The sequence below is a fragment of the Diaphorina citri genome, unplaced genomic scaffold, assembly GCF_000475195.1.
Source record: "Diaphorina citri unplaced genomic scaffold, Diaci psyllid genome assembly version 1.1 scaffold718, whole genome shotgun sequence".
In the NCBI taxonomy this organism is placed as follows: Eukaryota; Metazoa; Arthropoda; class Insecta; order Hemiptera; family Psyllidae; genus Diaphorina; species Diaphorina citri.
Window position 1 is genome coordinate 121918 of NW_007378151.1, and position 15499 is coordinate 137416.

At 38.1% G+C, this 15499-nt stretch overlaps 1 protein-coding gene across 1 annotated transcript in view; it reads left to right on the forward strand.

Annotated features, from left to right (window-relative positions):
• The window catches only part of LOC103511482 (conserved oligomeric Golgi complex subunit 8), a gene marked incomplete at its 3' end in the record, with an annotated part of 76249 nt that extends 64404 nt beyond the window's left edge, over positions 1–11845 (forward strand). The window contains exons 10-11 of the mRNA XM_026825235.1: positions 11385–11546; positions 11696–11845. Coding sequence (XP_026681036.1) covers positions 11385–11546; positions 11696–11845 — 312 coding nt within the window. The remainder of the gene's footprint in view (positions 1–11384; positions 11547–11695) is intronic.
• Positions 11846–15499: the final 3654 nt, after the last annotated feature.

Sequence of the window (15499 nt, forward strand, 5' to 3'; positions counted from 1 at the left end):
ACCATTCCAGGAACGAACCTTATCTGTTTATCCGCCCTGGGCGATAAACTCTGCCCCGGGCAGGATTCGAACCCACGACCGAGCTCGCTTGCAAAGCAGGCAAGCTACCCTCCAAGCTAACTAGACTGGCTAAGCCAATGAGTCAATAGACCATTATTTTGGCCATCAGCTCGAATAGACCATCAACCATTCCAGGAACGAACCTTATCTGTTTATCCGCCCTGAGCGATAAACTCTGCCCCTGGCAGGATTCGAACCCACGACCGAGCTCGCTTACAAGGCAGGCAAGCTACCCTCCAAGCTAACTAGACTGGCTAAGCCAATGAGTCAATAGACCATTATTTTGGCCATCAGCTCGAATAGACCATTATTTTGGCAACAAACGCGAAAATAATGATCTATTCGAACAAGATAATGAAGAGGTCTTTTCTAAATATATTTCCAATTTTCCAGGCTCTGTCTCCAAATGAGAAGGAATCACTGACCCGCCTATGTGTGGTGTTTGCCACCAAGTTTGTGCCGCATATACAGAGGTGTCTACATGTTCTCTTCAAGCCAGATGAGGTGGGCAGCTACTTTGGCATGGATAGGAATCAGCTGGAGAAGGAGGTATGGTTTCTTAACATCACCGAATTGTAACTGCTAAGGTCTTATGGTCCCGAAATCGAAGAGAGAAGGAAGACAGGATAGGAGAAAGCCAGCCGTTCCGAGAACGAACCTATCGTCCCGAAATCGAAGAGAGAAGGAAGACAGGATAGGAGAAAGCCAGCCGTTCCGAGAACGAGCCTAATCCTTTCAGGATAAAATCCGCCCCGGGCGGGAATCGAACCCGCGGTCTGGCGCTTACAAGGCAGACGCGCTACCAACCAAGCTAACTAGGCTGGTAACCAAAGATTTAATTTCGACTTTGTTTCAGGGCTTGGGGTATCTGAATCAATCCGCCATCATAGAGCCTATCAGTCAACTTCTACCAGCTGGGTCCAAATCAATACATTCATGATGAGATGTGATTATGGTGATGAGATATATCACTTGAGATAGAGTGAGGAGAGCAGGAAGACCAGCAACGAGATGGTGAGACTCATTGAAAGCAGTAGGACCACTTAGGACACATGAAGCACAGAATAGAGAATATTGGAAGTTTCTGGGAGAGGCCCTTGCTCCAGATGGGGATTGGGGATGTTACTGATGTGATTTCCCCATCACGACTGTACTAGACGACTGACCAGATTTGACTGCAAGTTATGTTTATGTAGATAATAAATTTTATAATATGTTTCGAAAAAGTGTACCTTCTTTTATTTTGCCAACGTTAGAAATCTACATGCATTTTCGAGGCTCGATTCCCGAGCGGGTCCCATTATGAACAGATAAGGTTGTTCTCGGAACAGCTGGCTTTCTCCTATCCTGGCCTGCTCTCTTCGATTTCGGGACGATAAGATATATCAATTGAGATAGAGTGAGAAGAGCAGCAAGACCAGCAAAGAGATGGTGAGACTCATTGAAAGCAGTGAGACCACTGCTTTCTGGGAGAGGCCCTTGCTCCGGATGGGGATTGGGGATTTTACTGGTGTGATTTCCATTTCCCCATCACGACTGGACGACTGACCAGATCTTTTGACTGCAAGTTATGTTTATGTAGATAATAAATTTTATAATATGTTTCGAAAAAGTGTACCTTCTTTTATTTTGCTAACGTTAGAAATCTACATGCATTTTCGAGGCTCGATTCCCGAGCGGGTTCCATTATGAACAGATAAGGTTGTTCTCGGAACAGCTGGCTTTCTCCTATCCTGGCCTGCTCTCTTCGATTTCGGGACGATAAGATATAAATTTACCTACTTCTACATAGTAATGCTGTGATAAAAGAGGAGGCTTCCAGCTGCACTGCAACATAGGTTATTCATGATTACTTACTTGGATTTTTTATTTCAAGTTGTCCCTACTTATGTACTTACATCTCTTGTTCTTATTACTTTGGTAATATTGAATGTTGAGAGACGATGAATTGGTAGTCGACTATATTTCTATCGGCAACGATATATGTGCTATTGAAAAGAAGAACACTGATACTGAATATTGCTTTCGGGCTATCATCAATTCTACTTCTACATAGTACTTAATGCTGTGATAAAAGAGGAGGCTCCTAGCTGCACTGCAACATAGGTTATTCATGATTACTTACTTGGATTTTTTATTTCAAGTTGTAGGCTCCTAGCTGCACTGCAACATAGGTTATTCATGATTACTTACTTGGATTTTTTATTTCAAGTTGTCCCTACTTATGTACATACATCTCTTGTTCTTATTACTTTGGTAATATTGAATGTTGAGAGACGATGAATTGGTAATCGACTATATTTCTATCGGCAACGATATATGTGCTATTGAAAAGAAGAACACTGATACTGAATATTGCTTTCGGGCTATCATCAATTCATCACACAGAGTTCATGTATCCCAACACTTGCCTCTGTCAATTTATTACAGTTAGATTTAGGCTAGATATGAGGTACATACCAAGTTAGATCTGTGCCTTCTACGTCTTACTTATTTCAAAATAACCTCAACCTCACTCACAATAGTTCTATCAGCAAACTAAGTAGTCTAGATTTCATAGTAGACAATACTCGTTGATTCAGCACACCCGAGTTACTTACATTGAACTGAGATTTCCCATGAAGTAATATCCCGAGTCAGCAATTTACTTCTACATACATACCAAGTTAGATCTGTGCCTTCTACGTCTTATTTCAAAATAACCTCAACCTCACTCACAATAGTTCAATCAGCAAACTAAGTAGTCTAGATTTCATAGTAGACAATATTCGTTGATTCAGCACACCCAAGTTACATTGAACTGAGATTTCCCATGAAGTAATATCCCGAGTCAGCAATTTACTTCTACATAGTAATGCTGTGATAAAAGAGGAGGCTCCTAGTGTTAAACTAATATAACAGCTCATCAGAAAAATAGGTAGGATAGAAACTTATCATCATACTGAAGTATGAAAATAAGGGGAGAGAGATTGAGAGAGTAGGTATTTTTATTTTTAGCAAACTTGAGAAGTTTTGGGGTCTCCAAAATGTGATTTGTATTTAATCCATGGTTTGTATGCAGGTACGGTTTGTACCATATAAAATATCTCAAGAAACGTTCCCTAATCTCCCCCATCAAATCCTTTATTCTTGACCTAAGTCCAACACTACTACACTCCTGATTTTATTGAAAAAAAAAAAAAAAAAAAAAAAAAAATACGATGAATTAGTACCTACATATGTGCTATTGAAAAGAAGAACACTGATACTGAATATTGCTCTCGGGCTATCATCAATTCATCACACAGAGTTCATGTATCCCAACAGTGCTATTGAAAAGAAGAACACTGATACTGAATATTGCTCTCGGGCTATCATCAATTCATCACACAGAGTTCATGTATCCCAACACTTGCCTCTGTCAATTTATTACAGTTAGATTTAGGCTAGTTATTCTCTAGCGTTATCATACCTAGGTGCTATTTATTTTTGACAGTTTTATAACATGTGTACTTAGATATTTGGTACCTACTTATTTACCTATTTTCTCTTATATAGCCTCAAATACTACCTACTTACTTAGGTAAAAAATTAAATTATAATTGTTTTAAGCATAATAAGCATAAATGCTTGACACAAATGTCGTTCCCCACACTGCTTACGCCAAATTTTATGACTTGACGTGGACTCGAACCGCCAACCTTCAGATCCAGAGTCCACCGTGCTAACCTCTACAAGTCTACACCACTGAGGTAGTCTACTTAGGTGTCCCAGGTGTTTGTCAGCACTCAGCATTGTACTTACTGAGTTTCTTAAAAGAATGACTCATCTTTGTACGAAAATAAAGTTGTACATACTACAACGATTAAGTTCTATATCGAGGTACCAAAGTACTTGGATAGATAAATATGTGGTGGGTACTTGGCTTATGTAAAGACTGGAAAGAAGGGGGAGGCTATCAGTCAGTTTCCATGGTTGTTTTCATATTAATCTTATCGAGGAGTGGTATTTCTCAAGAATACCTCTTACTTTACTTTACAAGATAAAATGCACAAGAATAAACTCCTTGTTTTACACTTAGAGAACGTGGCATGGAAAATTTGCATTTCCCCATTGACAAATAATCCGATCATATCCAATAATACACCGAAGAAAAATTCATTATTCTAAGTATTTACCTAGCTTTAATTAAGTAGGTAGTCCCTCCATCCACCTCTGGTGGGCAATTGAAAGGGGGCCCCTGCCGGCTTTCGCCTCAATCCCCCCAAGACCACAAGTACCTAGTAGGTACTTATATATATAAGTTCTTATGTGCTTAAGTAAATTTATCTTTCTAAAATAGAATTCAAGTGATTTGTCTACCTAATATTCAGCCATTTACCTAGCTACCTAATACTGAGTACCTACAAATTAAACAGATGATGGCTGCTCTGTAGGTACCTACTACCTACTCAGGTGTGTTATGTACATATCTAGGTAGGTACTCATGCAGATTTTGGACTGAATAATATTCGTACCTACACATGAGGTTCTTCTATTGTGTCGAGGTCATGGTTGGTGTTTTGTTCATATATGTACCTCCTACCTAGAACTCTCTGGATTACGATGTACCATTAGGTATGAGTAACGTAGGTACATCTGTGAATATGACGTAATAGTACTCCATGGTGTTGTAGGTACAGCAGTTGTGTGTGATTAAGCTTAGCACGCTAGGAGTACCTGTTGGAAGTGTACACCTGTAGTAGAATGTAGCACAGAGTTTACCTGCGGGAAGCCACATAGAGATACTTCGCAGCCTTCGGCTATATGAAGGATCAAATTTTACACCTCTAACTACTAGAGATATACCTCTAACTACTAGAGATATACCTCTAACTACGATAGAGATACGTATGTGAGTGATGAAGCAAGCAAACAAGTGCAAGTCCATTAGAATCAGAAGAGTGCTCAGTGAGACCTATGTAAGTGCTGACCATAGAAAAACTTTACTTACTTACAGTTTGCAAGAGGAATGATGCAAGTACATAGGTACTTAAGTAATAGCTTAATATCCAATACTTACAGGTGATAGATAGGTAAACATATCTAATGGATACCCCTCTTTTTGTGTACTCTTTTTTCACACCCACTTTTTGTATGAAAGCTTCATAAATATGGATTGATAGGTAGAGGTAGGCAAGACATGTAGGTAATTTAGGGTAAAGTCTTAAGTACCTACTTACCTACTTAGTTTTGACTAGGTATTTCACCAGCAGGTGAAATACCTAGTCAAAACTTAGCTTTGTCCTATTATAAAGTTTCCTATTCCTGTGATGACTAAAGAAGTTCTTGGTGTAAGATCCATCATTTATCCTTGAACTTTGAACTCTGTGGAAAAAAAATAATCCACTTGCATGCATGTAATCCTAAACCTAGGTACCTTTCTTATCTACAGAGTAATCATGATGGTTTTAAAATTATGTGTTGAATTGTTGAAGTATCATCTGGAATACCTACCATTAATGGAGTAGGAATTGTTAATTGGAGCTAGAAACAACCAACCAATAGGTGCCTATTATATAGATGTGGAATATTACCATACTCACAAGTTTAGTATACCCAAGTACCTACTGTGAGAAAACCAAAAGTACTTTCCTGCCTAGTTTGTTAGCCCTTGCTCTCAGAACTTCCTATTATTTTGTCTTCACACATCTTATAAGTAAGTACCTAAGTACTTACCTACCAAAGTACTTGTCTTTTCCATTGTCTGTAAGATTCATAAAATTGAATTATTTTCTTATAGAGGTAGTACTTACAATGAAACAACTGCTACATTAGACTTGTGTGGTCTCTGTCGTAGCATACCCATCCCATAGTATGCCTCTCATTAGATGGACGAGAAGAGACACAATTAAGTTACTCAAGTTATTTATAAACTATGTAATTACTAAAAAAATAAAAATCTGTCTCTCTTCTAGTTTGAGTCAACTGAGCACCAGATCTCTTCTCTCCTCACCAAATTGCCTGACTTCGTTTCGGAATGTGAAGAATTCAACCAGGTGTCCAGTGGGATTCGAACCCGACGCCGACTCAACACTCTGACCTTGACTTTGAACGCACAACTGCTGCAGTTGTTGGAACTCCCCCAGCTCATGGACTCGTGTATTCGGGCGGGACTCTATGAGGACGCTTTGCGATTGGCAACCTATGTGAAGAAACTCGAGAGACGCCACTCGGACATTCCGATTATATTGGTAAGTTAAGTTGAGGTTTAGCATTGGATTTCCAGTCTAGTTAGCTTGGTTGGTAGCGCGTCTGCCTTGAAAGCGCTAGGCCGTGGGTGCGATTACCGTCCGGGCGGATTGTATCCTGGACGGATAATGTTTGTTCTTGTAACGGCTGACTTTCTCTAGTCCTGTGTTCCTTCTCTCTTCGATTTTGGGACTTTAGGACCTTCGCAGTTGCAGTTCCCTCCATCAAACCTCTTAAAAATAATAATACATTAAAAAATGTGGCTTTGTGTCATTTCATCTCTTCGTTTTTAGTTTCAACCAAAGAGAATATTTCAAAATGTACTGAATTGAAATTCTTTTCATATGTTGTTTCCAGAGTATAGTGGAGGATGTAGAAAAGTCCTGGGTGTGTCTAATGTATCAACTCCTATCTCATCTCCGTACTGACCTGCAGCTTCCCAAATGTCTCAAGGTAGTGGGCTACCTCCGTCGTATGCAGCTGTTCTCAGAACCTGAACTTCGCCTCAAGTTCCTACAGGCGAGAGATTCCTTCTTTCAATCTGTCCTACAAGCAATACCTACTCAAGACGGTGAGTTTAGGGACATACTGTTACAAAATTTTATCAGTAAATGCTTTCTTCAAATTAAATTGAAAAGGGCAAGGAAAACCTAAACCCTTGACAAATTTAGTGTGCCTGAAGGCATGTGATGTGTTCCAATCCACTTGACCCCATCTGTAATGCATTTTTTGGATGGATCAGATCTGATAGAATAAGATATAAGATCTTTAGTTACAGTTCCCTCCATCAAACAGTCAAACCTCTAAAAAAAATGTTCCTTGTGGACGCGGCCATCTATCGTGATAAAAAACCTCTGAAATCCGGAGGTTTTTTCTTCAAAATAACATCTGGCAACACTGTTTTCAAGCCGCACGCACACTGCAGACAGGTGTGCGGTTGTGACCGTTGCGTTCTCTCACCTAGGGGCATGCGCAGTAACGCGAATTCTTTCACTCTCATTGGTCGGATTTGAATCTGAGTGGGAAATTTTTCAGATAGTTTCAAGAGAGGGGTCGTGAATGTGAGACGTATCTTCTTTTTGTTTTTGTTTTTGTGTATTTAATTTTATTAATTAGGTACTTTTCTGGTTCAAAAGTAATAATAATTTAAATTAAATAATAATTAGTGTTATCATTATTATTTAAATTGTGTTATTTTAATCTCGTTAAATTCAACCGTTTCTGTGTTGCGTATCAAAGGTGTTTTTGGTGTTATGAAATCTGCCAGGTGGTTAAAGGTAGATTTGTGTTTTTTACTTTTTTTTCCAATGGCGACTTAATTATCTTAAATATTTTTTGAATAAATCGTTTTAAGATTAATAATGTGAAGGTTTATTGTGGTGTTACTTAATTATTCTTTGAAAGTGATTATGTGTGTTTCCAATGGCGACTTAATTATCTTAAATATTTTTTTGAATAAATCGTTTTAAGATTAATAATGTGAAGGTTTATTGTGGTGTTACTTAATTATTCTTTGAAAGTGATTATGTGTGTTTCCAATAAAATAACAAGATAACATGAAAGTTACAGTGTGTTTTGGTCCAGTCAAAGTGATAGTTCCCTGTGGAGATGGTGAAATTCTAGTAAAGGATCTAATTAGGAGAGCTATCACAAGATACAAAAAGGCCACTGGAAAGGTAAGCAATGTTTTTCAATTCAAAAATCCACACTCAACTTAGACCATAGGGGTGATCCATTTATAAAAATCAAAAAATCTTGGTAAACATTGAGGTAAGTAACTAGATAGGTATGTAGATAAGTACATTGAAACACCTAAAGATAACTCCATTTTATGCTAGGCTGATTGCCCCCAGAATGACCACCAATGTTTTTCAATTCTAAAATCCACACTCAACTTAGACCATAGGGGTGATCCATTTATAAAAATCAAAAAATCTTGGTAAACATTGAGGTAACTAGATAGGTATGTAGATAAGTACATTGAAACACCTAAAGATAACTCCATTTTATGCTAGGCTGATTGCCCCCAGAATGACCACCACTTGCAGCAGTACATGATGTCCAAAACAGTCACCCATTCAGATATCTACCAACCCTGCACAGTCTTGCTTAACTTTGGTGATCACTTGGAAACTGTTTCATTCAGTTTGCTCTAACAATCATCATTTTTTGTACCCAAGATGTAGAATATATCAGAAGAGAAATATTTTCAAATTAGAAAATCCACCCTCAACTTAGACCATAAGGGTGATCCATTTATAAAAAACTTGGTAAACATTGAGGTATGTAAGTAGATAACTTAATTGAAACACCTAAAGATAACTCCATTTTATGCTAGGCTGATTGCCCCCAGAATGACAATCACTTGCAGCAGTGCATGATGTCCAAAACAGTCACCCATTCTCTACCAACCCTGCACTGTCTTGTTTAACTTTGGTGATTACTTGGAAACTGTTTCATTCAGTTTGCTCTAACAATCATCATTTTTTATACCCAAGATGTAGAATATCAGAAGAGTGCTTAGTGTGACCTTTGTAAGTGCTGACCATAAAAAAACTTTACTTAAGTACAGTTTGCAAGAGGAATGATGCAAGTACATAGGTACTTGAGTAATAGCTTAATATCCATTATTTACAGGTGATAGATAGGTAAACACGTCTAATGGATATCCCTCTTTTTGTGTACTCTTTTTTCACACCCACTTTTTGTATGAAAGCTTCATAAATTTGGATTGATAGGTAGAGGTAGGCAAGACATGTAGGTAATTTAGGGTAAGGTCTTTAGTACCTACCTACCTACCTACTTAGTTTTGACTAGGTATTTCACCAGCAGGTTAAAAATACTTGTTTAATATTGCCATTTACTTACCAAACTTCAGTAGGAATAAACAATAATAAATTTGTAATTAATTGTAAGTAGTAGACGCTTTTGAATTATTAGCTTTGTCCTATTATAAAGTTTCCTATTCCTGTGATGACTAAAGAAGTTCTTGGTGCAAGATCCATCATTTATCCTTGAACTTTGAACTCTGTGGAAAAAAATAATCCACTTGCATGCATGTAATCCTAAACCTAGGTACCTTTCTTATCTACAGAGTAATCATGATGGATTTAAAATTATGTGTTGATTATTTAAGTAATTTGTTCTAATTCTAACACATGTAGCATTTAAGTACCTAACTACCTATCCAAGAAAGCATCAATGGGTTAAGTAAGAAGGTTGTTGGATGACTTGGGAAGATTAGAATATTTACCTCTGAACAAATCATTATGCATGTAGATTTTTTTCAACCATGATCTTTTCCCAAACGGAAAATACACCTTTACTTACTTAATTTGTTTTAACACATGTAGCATTTAAGTACCCAACTACCTATCCAAGAAAGCATCAATAGGTTAAGAAGGTTGTTGGATGACTTGGGAAGATTAGAATATTTACCTCTGAACAAATCATTATGCATGTAGATTTTTTTCAACCATGATCTTGAAATAGTCTATTAACCCTAGGGAAATTTTCTCACACCAACTCGGAAGTTCAAATTAAACTCGCTTCCCGCGTGTACTTGTACCCATGAAAGGTAGTACCTAAACATGAAAGCATCAATGGGTTAAGAAGGTTGTTGGATGACTTGGGAAGATTAGAATATTTACCTCTGAACAAATCATTATACATGTAGATTTTTTTTTGTTCAACCATGATCTTGAAATAGTCTATTAACCCTAAGGAAATTTTCTCACACCAACTCGGAAGTTCAAATTAAACTCGCTTCCCGCGTCTGTAAGTACTTGGGTACTTACCTAGCCTATTTTGTACCTACTTAAGTACTTTGTTGCAGAGACTCTGTGATTTAAATACGAGGTACACAGACTCGTTCATAGTACATAGGTACACAATAAGTGTACATATTGTCTTTTTACTTTCTATTATTAATGTACCTACCCACCTACATTTGGCTAAATGTTACCATGTAGGTATAGTTGTATACTTAAGTACTTAGGTATTTATTTTCCAAAGGTGTGTCCGCACATAGTCGACCCGTCGATCGACGACCGGTCGACTATGTTTCGACACTTTTTAAACAGTGGTTCAATTACAGCTTATCACACATTATTGGTCCTACCAGGATAGTTTTCCCATGTGTACAAAATACCTACTCTGATGCAGGACCAGGTAACTCTTTTCAATATTTTTTGATCCGTGTCATTGTCAATACCATAAGGATTAAACAAAATGTAGGCTTGGTCCACCTGACATAAATTTGCACGCTTCGTCTTCTTGATGTAACTACCCACCTACATTTGGCTAAATGTTAACATGTATAGGAATTTATTGTCTGAAGGTCGACTATGCTGGGCACTTTTTAAATAGTGATTCAATCACATATTATTGGTTACCTATACCAGGACAGTTTTCCAATATGTACAAAATACCTACTCTGATGCAGAACCAGCTAACTCTTTTCAATATTTTTTGATCCGTGTCATTGTCAATACCATAAGGATTAAACAAAATGTAGGCTTGGTCCACCTGACATAAATTGGATTAAACATACCCAAGTTATGTTGGAGATGAAGAGATAGAAAATCATAAATTTGATATTATCTCGTGTACATTTTAAGCCAAAGAGCGAGAGATTTTGAGTTCCTTGTTGATGATTTTTCAGGCAGGGGTCGGGCTTTGTGTAAAATGTACATACAGTTCTCGAACTCTACCTATGTTACCTAGGAAATGACAAAAATGTTAATGCTCCCTATTTAATCCCAACCCATTCAAGTAAAGTAGATACCTAGGCTAGGCATCTTGGGGACTCTATTTTTTGCCTAGGTACTGTCTGTAAGAAGTTCAAGGATGAAAAACGATTTCTATGTTCTATCGAAGTAGTAGTACTTACGATGGTATAAGGCTGTGTCCAGACATAGTCGACGCCTCGATCGAAGTCGACTGAATTCGTACACTGTCTCGAGATAATTAAGTTGTTGCAATGAAATAACCAAACAATAATAGTGATCTTTTTTTATTTTATTATTATTATTATTTGCGTTTATTTATTTATTTGCTCTCAGCACTAAGGCCATGTTTGAATTATTTACATTTTCTACTCCCCTCTCCCTCAGGTCCTAGACTTCCTAGCCACAGTGGAGAAGGATCTCCCGCTGTGTCCGTTCTCATCTCTGGACCCCCTCCTCGAACAGTCCCTCTACTTTGGTCTCTCGCTCAGTCGCGTAGGCTGTGACTTCCGAGGCCTAGTGGCACCCCTGTTCATTCGGACCATCAACCAGCGTGTAGAGGGGGCCATAGAGAAAGCTAACACTTCTCCTCTCTGGACCCCCTCCTGGAACAGTCCCTCTACTTTGGTCTCTCGCTAAGTCGAGTAGGCTGTGACTTCCGAGGCCTAGTGGCACCCCTGTTCATTCGGACCATCAACCAGCGTGTAGAGGGGGCCATAGAGAAAGCTAACATCAAGCTGGAGAAGGATATGGAGAAGTTTACGTTGCCGTCTGTTACGACGGATGCGAGCAAGACCAAAATAGGAGACATGCAGGTCAGTCATCAACACATCAACCCGAGTATTCCCGTGAAAAAATTGTGTGGTCTTATAATATTTCTCACTTCGCAGTCCTTGCTCAGAATCTGCATGCGAGTTAATAGAATTTCCATTTTAAGACTGTTTGCTCAAAACACAATAAATGCGAAATTTCTCGATCTGTAGGAAATCTGCATACTCCTTATACTTACTCCGTGGTCTTCAGAGACCACGGGGGTCCTTGACTAGGAAATCTGCATACATAGTTGTAAACTCCGAGTATTCCCGTGAAAAAAATGTGGTCTTATATTTCTCACTTCGCAGTCCTTGCTCAGAATCTGCATGCAAGTTAATAGAATTTCCATTTTAAGACTGTTTGCTCAAAACACAATAAATGCGAAATTTCTCGATCTGTAGAAAATCTGCATACTCCTTATACTTACTCCGTGGTCTTCAGAGACCACGGGGGTCCTTGACTAGGAAATCTGCATACATAGTTGTAAACTGATACTCCTTATACTTACTCCGTAGTCTTCAGAGACCACGGGGGTCCTTGACTAGGAAATCTGCATACATAGTTGTAAACTCTGTACTATGTGGTGGAGATTTCGGTTTAGACGCTCACCTGGTAAACAGGAGGCCGCGGGTTCAATCCCAGCCGAGGTATGAAATTTTATCGTCACTACAATTTCAGAATTTGACCAAAATAATAGTAGTAGCCAATTGCTGGAGTAGAGGAACTTTTCAGTCCTATGCGAGCAGTATAAATGAGCACTATTATTTTTATTAAACTGTGAAGAAGCTCTCAGCTTGACCACAAATAAATCATGATTTAGATTTTTTTTTTTTTTTTTTTTTTTTTTTTTTTTGGGGGCCTCATAAATTTGATATTATCTCGTGTACATTTTAAGCCAAAGAGCGAGAGATTTTGAGTTCCTTGTTGATGATTTTTCAGGCAGGGGTCGGGCTTTTTGTAAAATGTACATAAAGTTCTCGAACTCTACCTATGTTACCTAGGAAATGACAAAAATGTTAATGCTCCCTATTTAATCCCAACCCATTCAAGTAAAGTAGATACTTATCATAAATTTGATATTATCTCGTGTACATTTTAAGCCAAAGAGCGAGAGATTTTGAGTTCCTTGTTGATGATTTTTTAGGCAGAGGTCGGGCTTTGTGTAAAGTGTACATAAAGCTCTCGAACTCTACCTATGTCACCTAGCGACCTAGGAAATGACAAAAATGTTAATGCTCCCTATTCAATCCCAACCAATTCAAGTAAAGTAGATACCTAGGCTAGGCATCTTGGGGACTCTATTTTTGGCCTAGGTACTGTCTGTAAGAAGTTTAAGGATGAAAAACGATTTCTATGTTCTATCGAAGTAGTAGTATATATACTTACGATGGTATAAGGCTGTGTCCAGACATAGTCGACGCCTCGATCGAAGTCGACTGAATTCGTACACTGTCTCGACAACAAAGATTCGCCTCTTCGTTCGACGGCGTCGACTGTGTGGACACAGCTTTATATCCGAGAGATATGTTACAAAAGAGATAGCACAAAACGACCCCCTAAGTAAAGTGTTCTCTAAAGTTTGAATTCTGATGACTAGTTAGATTCACCTCTTCGTTCGACGGCGTCGACTGTGTGGACACAGCTTTATATCCGAGAGATATGTTACAAAAGAGACAGCACAAAACGACCCCCTAAGTAAAGTGTTCACTAAAGTTTGAATTCTGATGACTGGTGACTCTCATACCTAGACAGAAGAGGTCTTATTTGGATCAAGATAAAATCCAAGTGAACTTTGTCCTAGAGTCGGGTGACATGTTATCCTTAAGACTGAGGACTGACATCTTATGACATCCAAAGAGATTATGTTAACAGGGGGCCCCTGAGCTCGTCTCCTACAGAGGGGGAACAGTTAAGACCTAGCTGGGTAGTGACGAAGTAAAACGGAATTTGGTTTAACGAAAGCTGGGTTTAGGACATTCCTTTGCCGGAGAAAGCTGAAAAAATTCGTCTTCATGTATAGCGGTCTTGATATAATGTAACAATATGCTGATAAACGAAAGGAAATTTTGTTAATAAACCAAGTTGGTAAATATTTGTTTGGTTTTCAATGTTTTTATCCTTATCTAGGTATCTACTTATGTATGTAGTATATCGTCTTCATGTAGGTATAACGGTCTTGATATATGTAACAATATCCTGATAAACGAAAGGAAATTTTGTTAGTAAACCAAGTTGAAATATTTGTTTGGTTTTCAATGTTTTATCCTTATCTAGGTATCTACTTATGTATGTAGTATGTACAATGTAGGTACGTAGGTCCATATCTAGATACATACCAAGTTAGATCTGTGCCTTCTACGTCTTACTTATTTCAAAATAACCTCAACCTCACTCACAATAGTTCAATGTTTGTAGATAAACTGATCACATGCATTATCCTCAAAAGAGTCCAAGATCACAAATAAATTGGAATTTCAATTAAAAAATATTCTCTCCATCAATTTTTACCAGACTTATCGAACAGCCCTCGTATATGTACCAAAACCTATGACTAAATGCAGGGCATTGCAGTGGCAATTTTAATGGCCAGGGCCTCAATCAAATTAAGTTTAAGTTTATATCTTGGATTAAACAATAAGATTGGATGATTTTTTTTTTGTGGTCCCGGCCATAGGAGTTCAAACTCACATCTATTGGTAAGTAGCAGTGTTTCTGTTTCATTCCTCGTAAATATCTTTACTTAACATTGGAATAACTTTAACATCGACGAGCCAAGGCATTGTTAAAAGCACGAACAGAAAGTTATTGCCAATATTGCATATGTAGAGGTGTGAAGATGCACGTGCAAGAGCCAAGCCCTTGGATTAGAACTGAAGAAAGAACAATGTTATTATACTTAACATCTACTTACTTATCACCCACAGTGTGAAGACCATCTTTGACATGATAATGAAATGTCATCGCTTCATCAGATAATGAAAACATTAACATGGAACTGTTTACTGGAGAATATTGAGATCAATGGAAGTGATGATTGAAGAGCTTTATTCCAAACTACTGTTTATGTAATAGTTCTCAAGTACCGATCAACATCCCCGGGCAAACCGAGTGCCACCTACGTCGATATTACATCTCATGGCACTTAGCACTCGCGCGTGGGATGTGGCTCATAATTTCCTAATGCAGACATCCAGGAAATTATCCACTTGGTGATTGATAGGAAAAGTTTACAACTTACCGAAGAGAATATTGAACGTTTCTATGGTCTTGACCTACCATCATTCAGTGCTGTTCACAAATAATTTCAGCTCAAGTTTTCCAATACAGCTCTCCAATTTTAATAAGTTACGCTTTTGACTTTTACAACTGATATATTTGGGTTCTAAATTTCCCAAGTACTCGTAGATCACACCTGACAGCGTTGATCGTTACGCTTTTGACTTTTACAACTGATATATTTGGGTTCTAAATTTCACAAGTACTCGCAGATCACAGCTGACAGCGTTGATCACAGCTCGGAACATAACCTGCATTGCTCAGGAGTCAGGACCCCCTTGAAAGCGTTATACCTACATTTTTTATTTTTTATTTTTTTTTTTTTCAATTCTGATGCAAGTCGTTTCTATGTAAACGAGATAAGATGAATGTTTATGTAATAGTTCTCAAGTACCGATCAACATCCCCGGGCA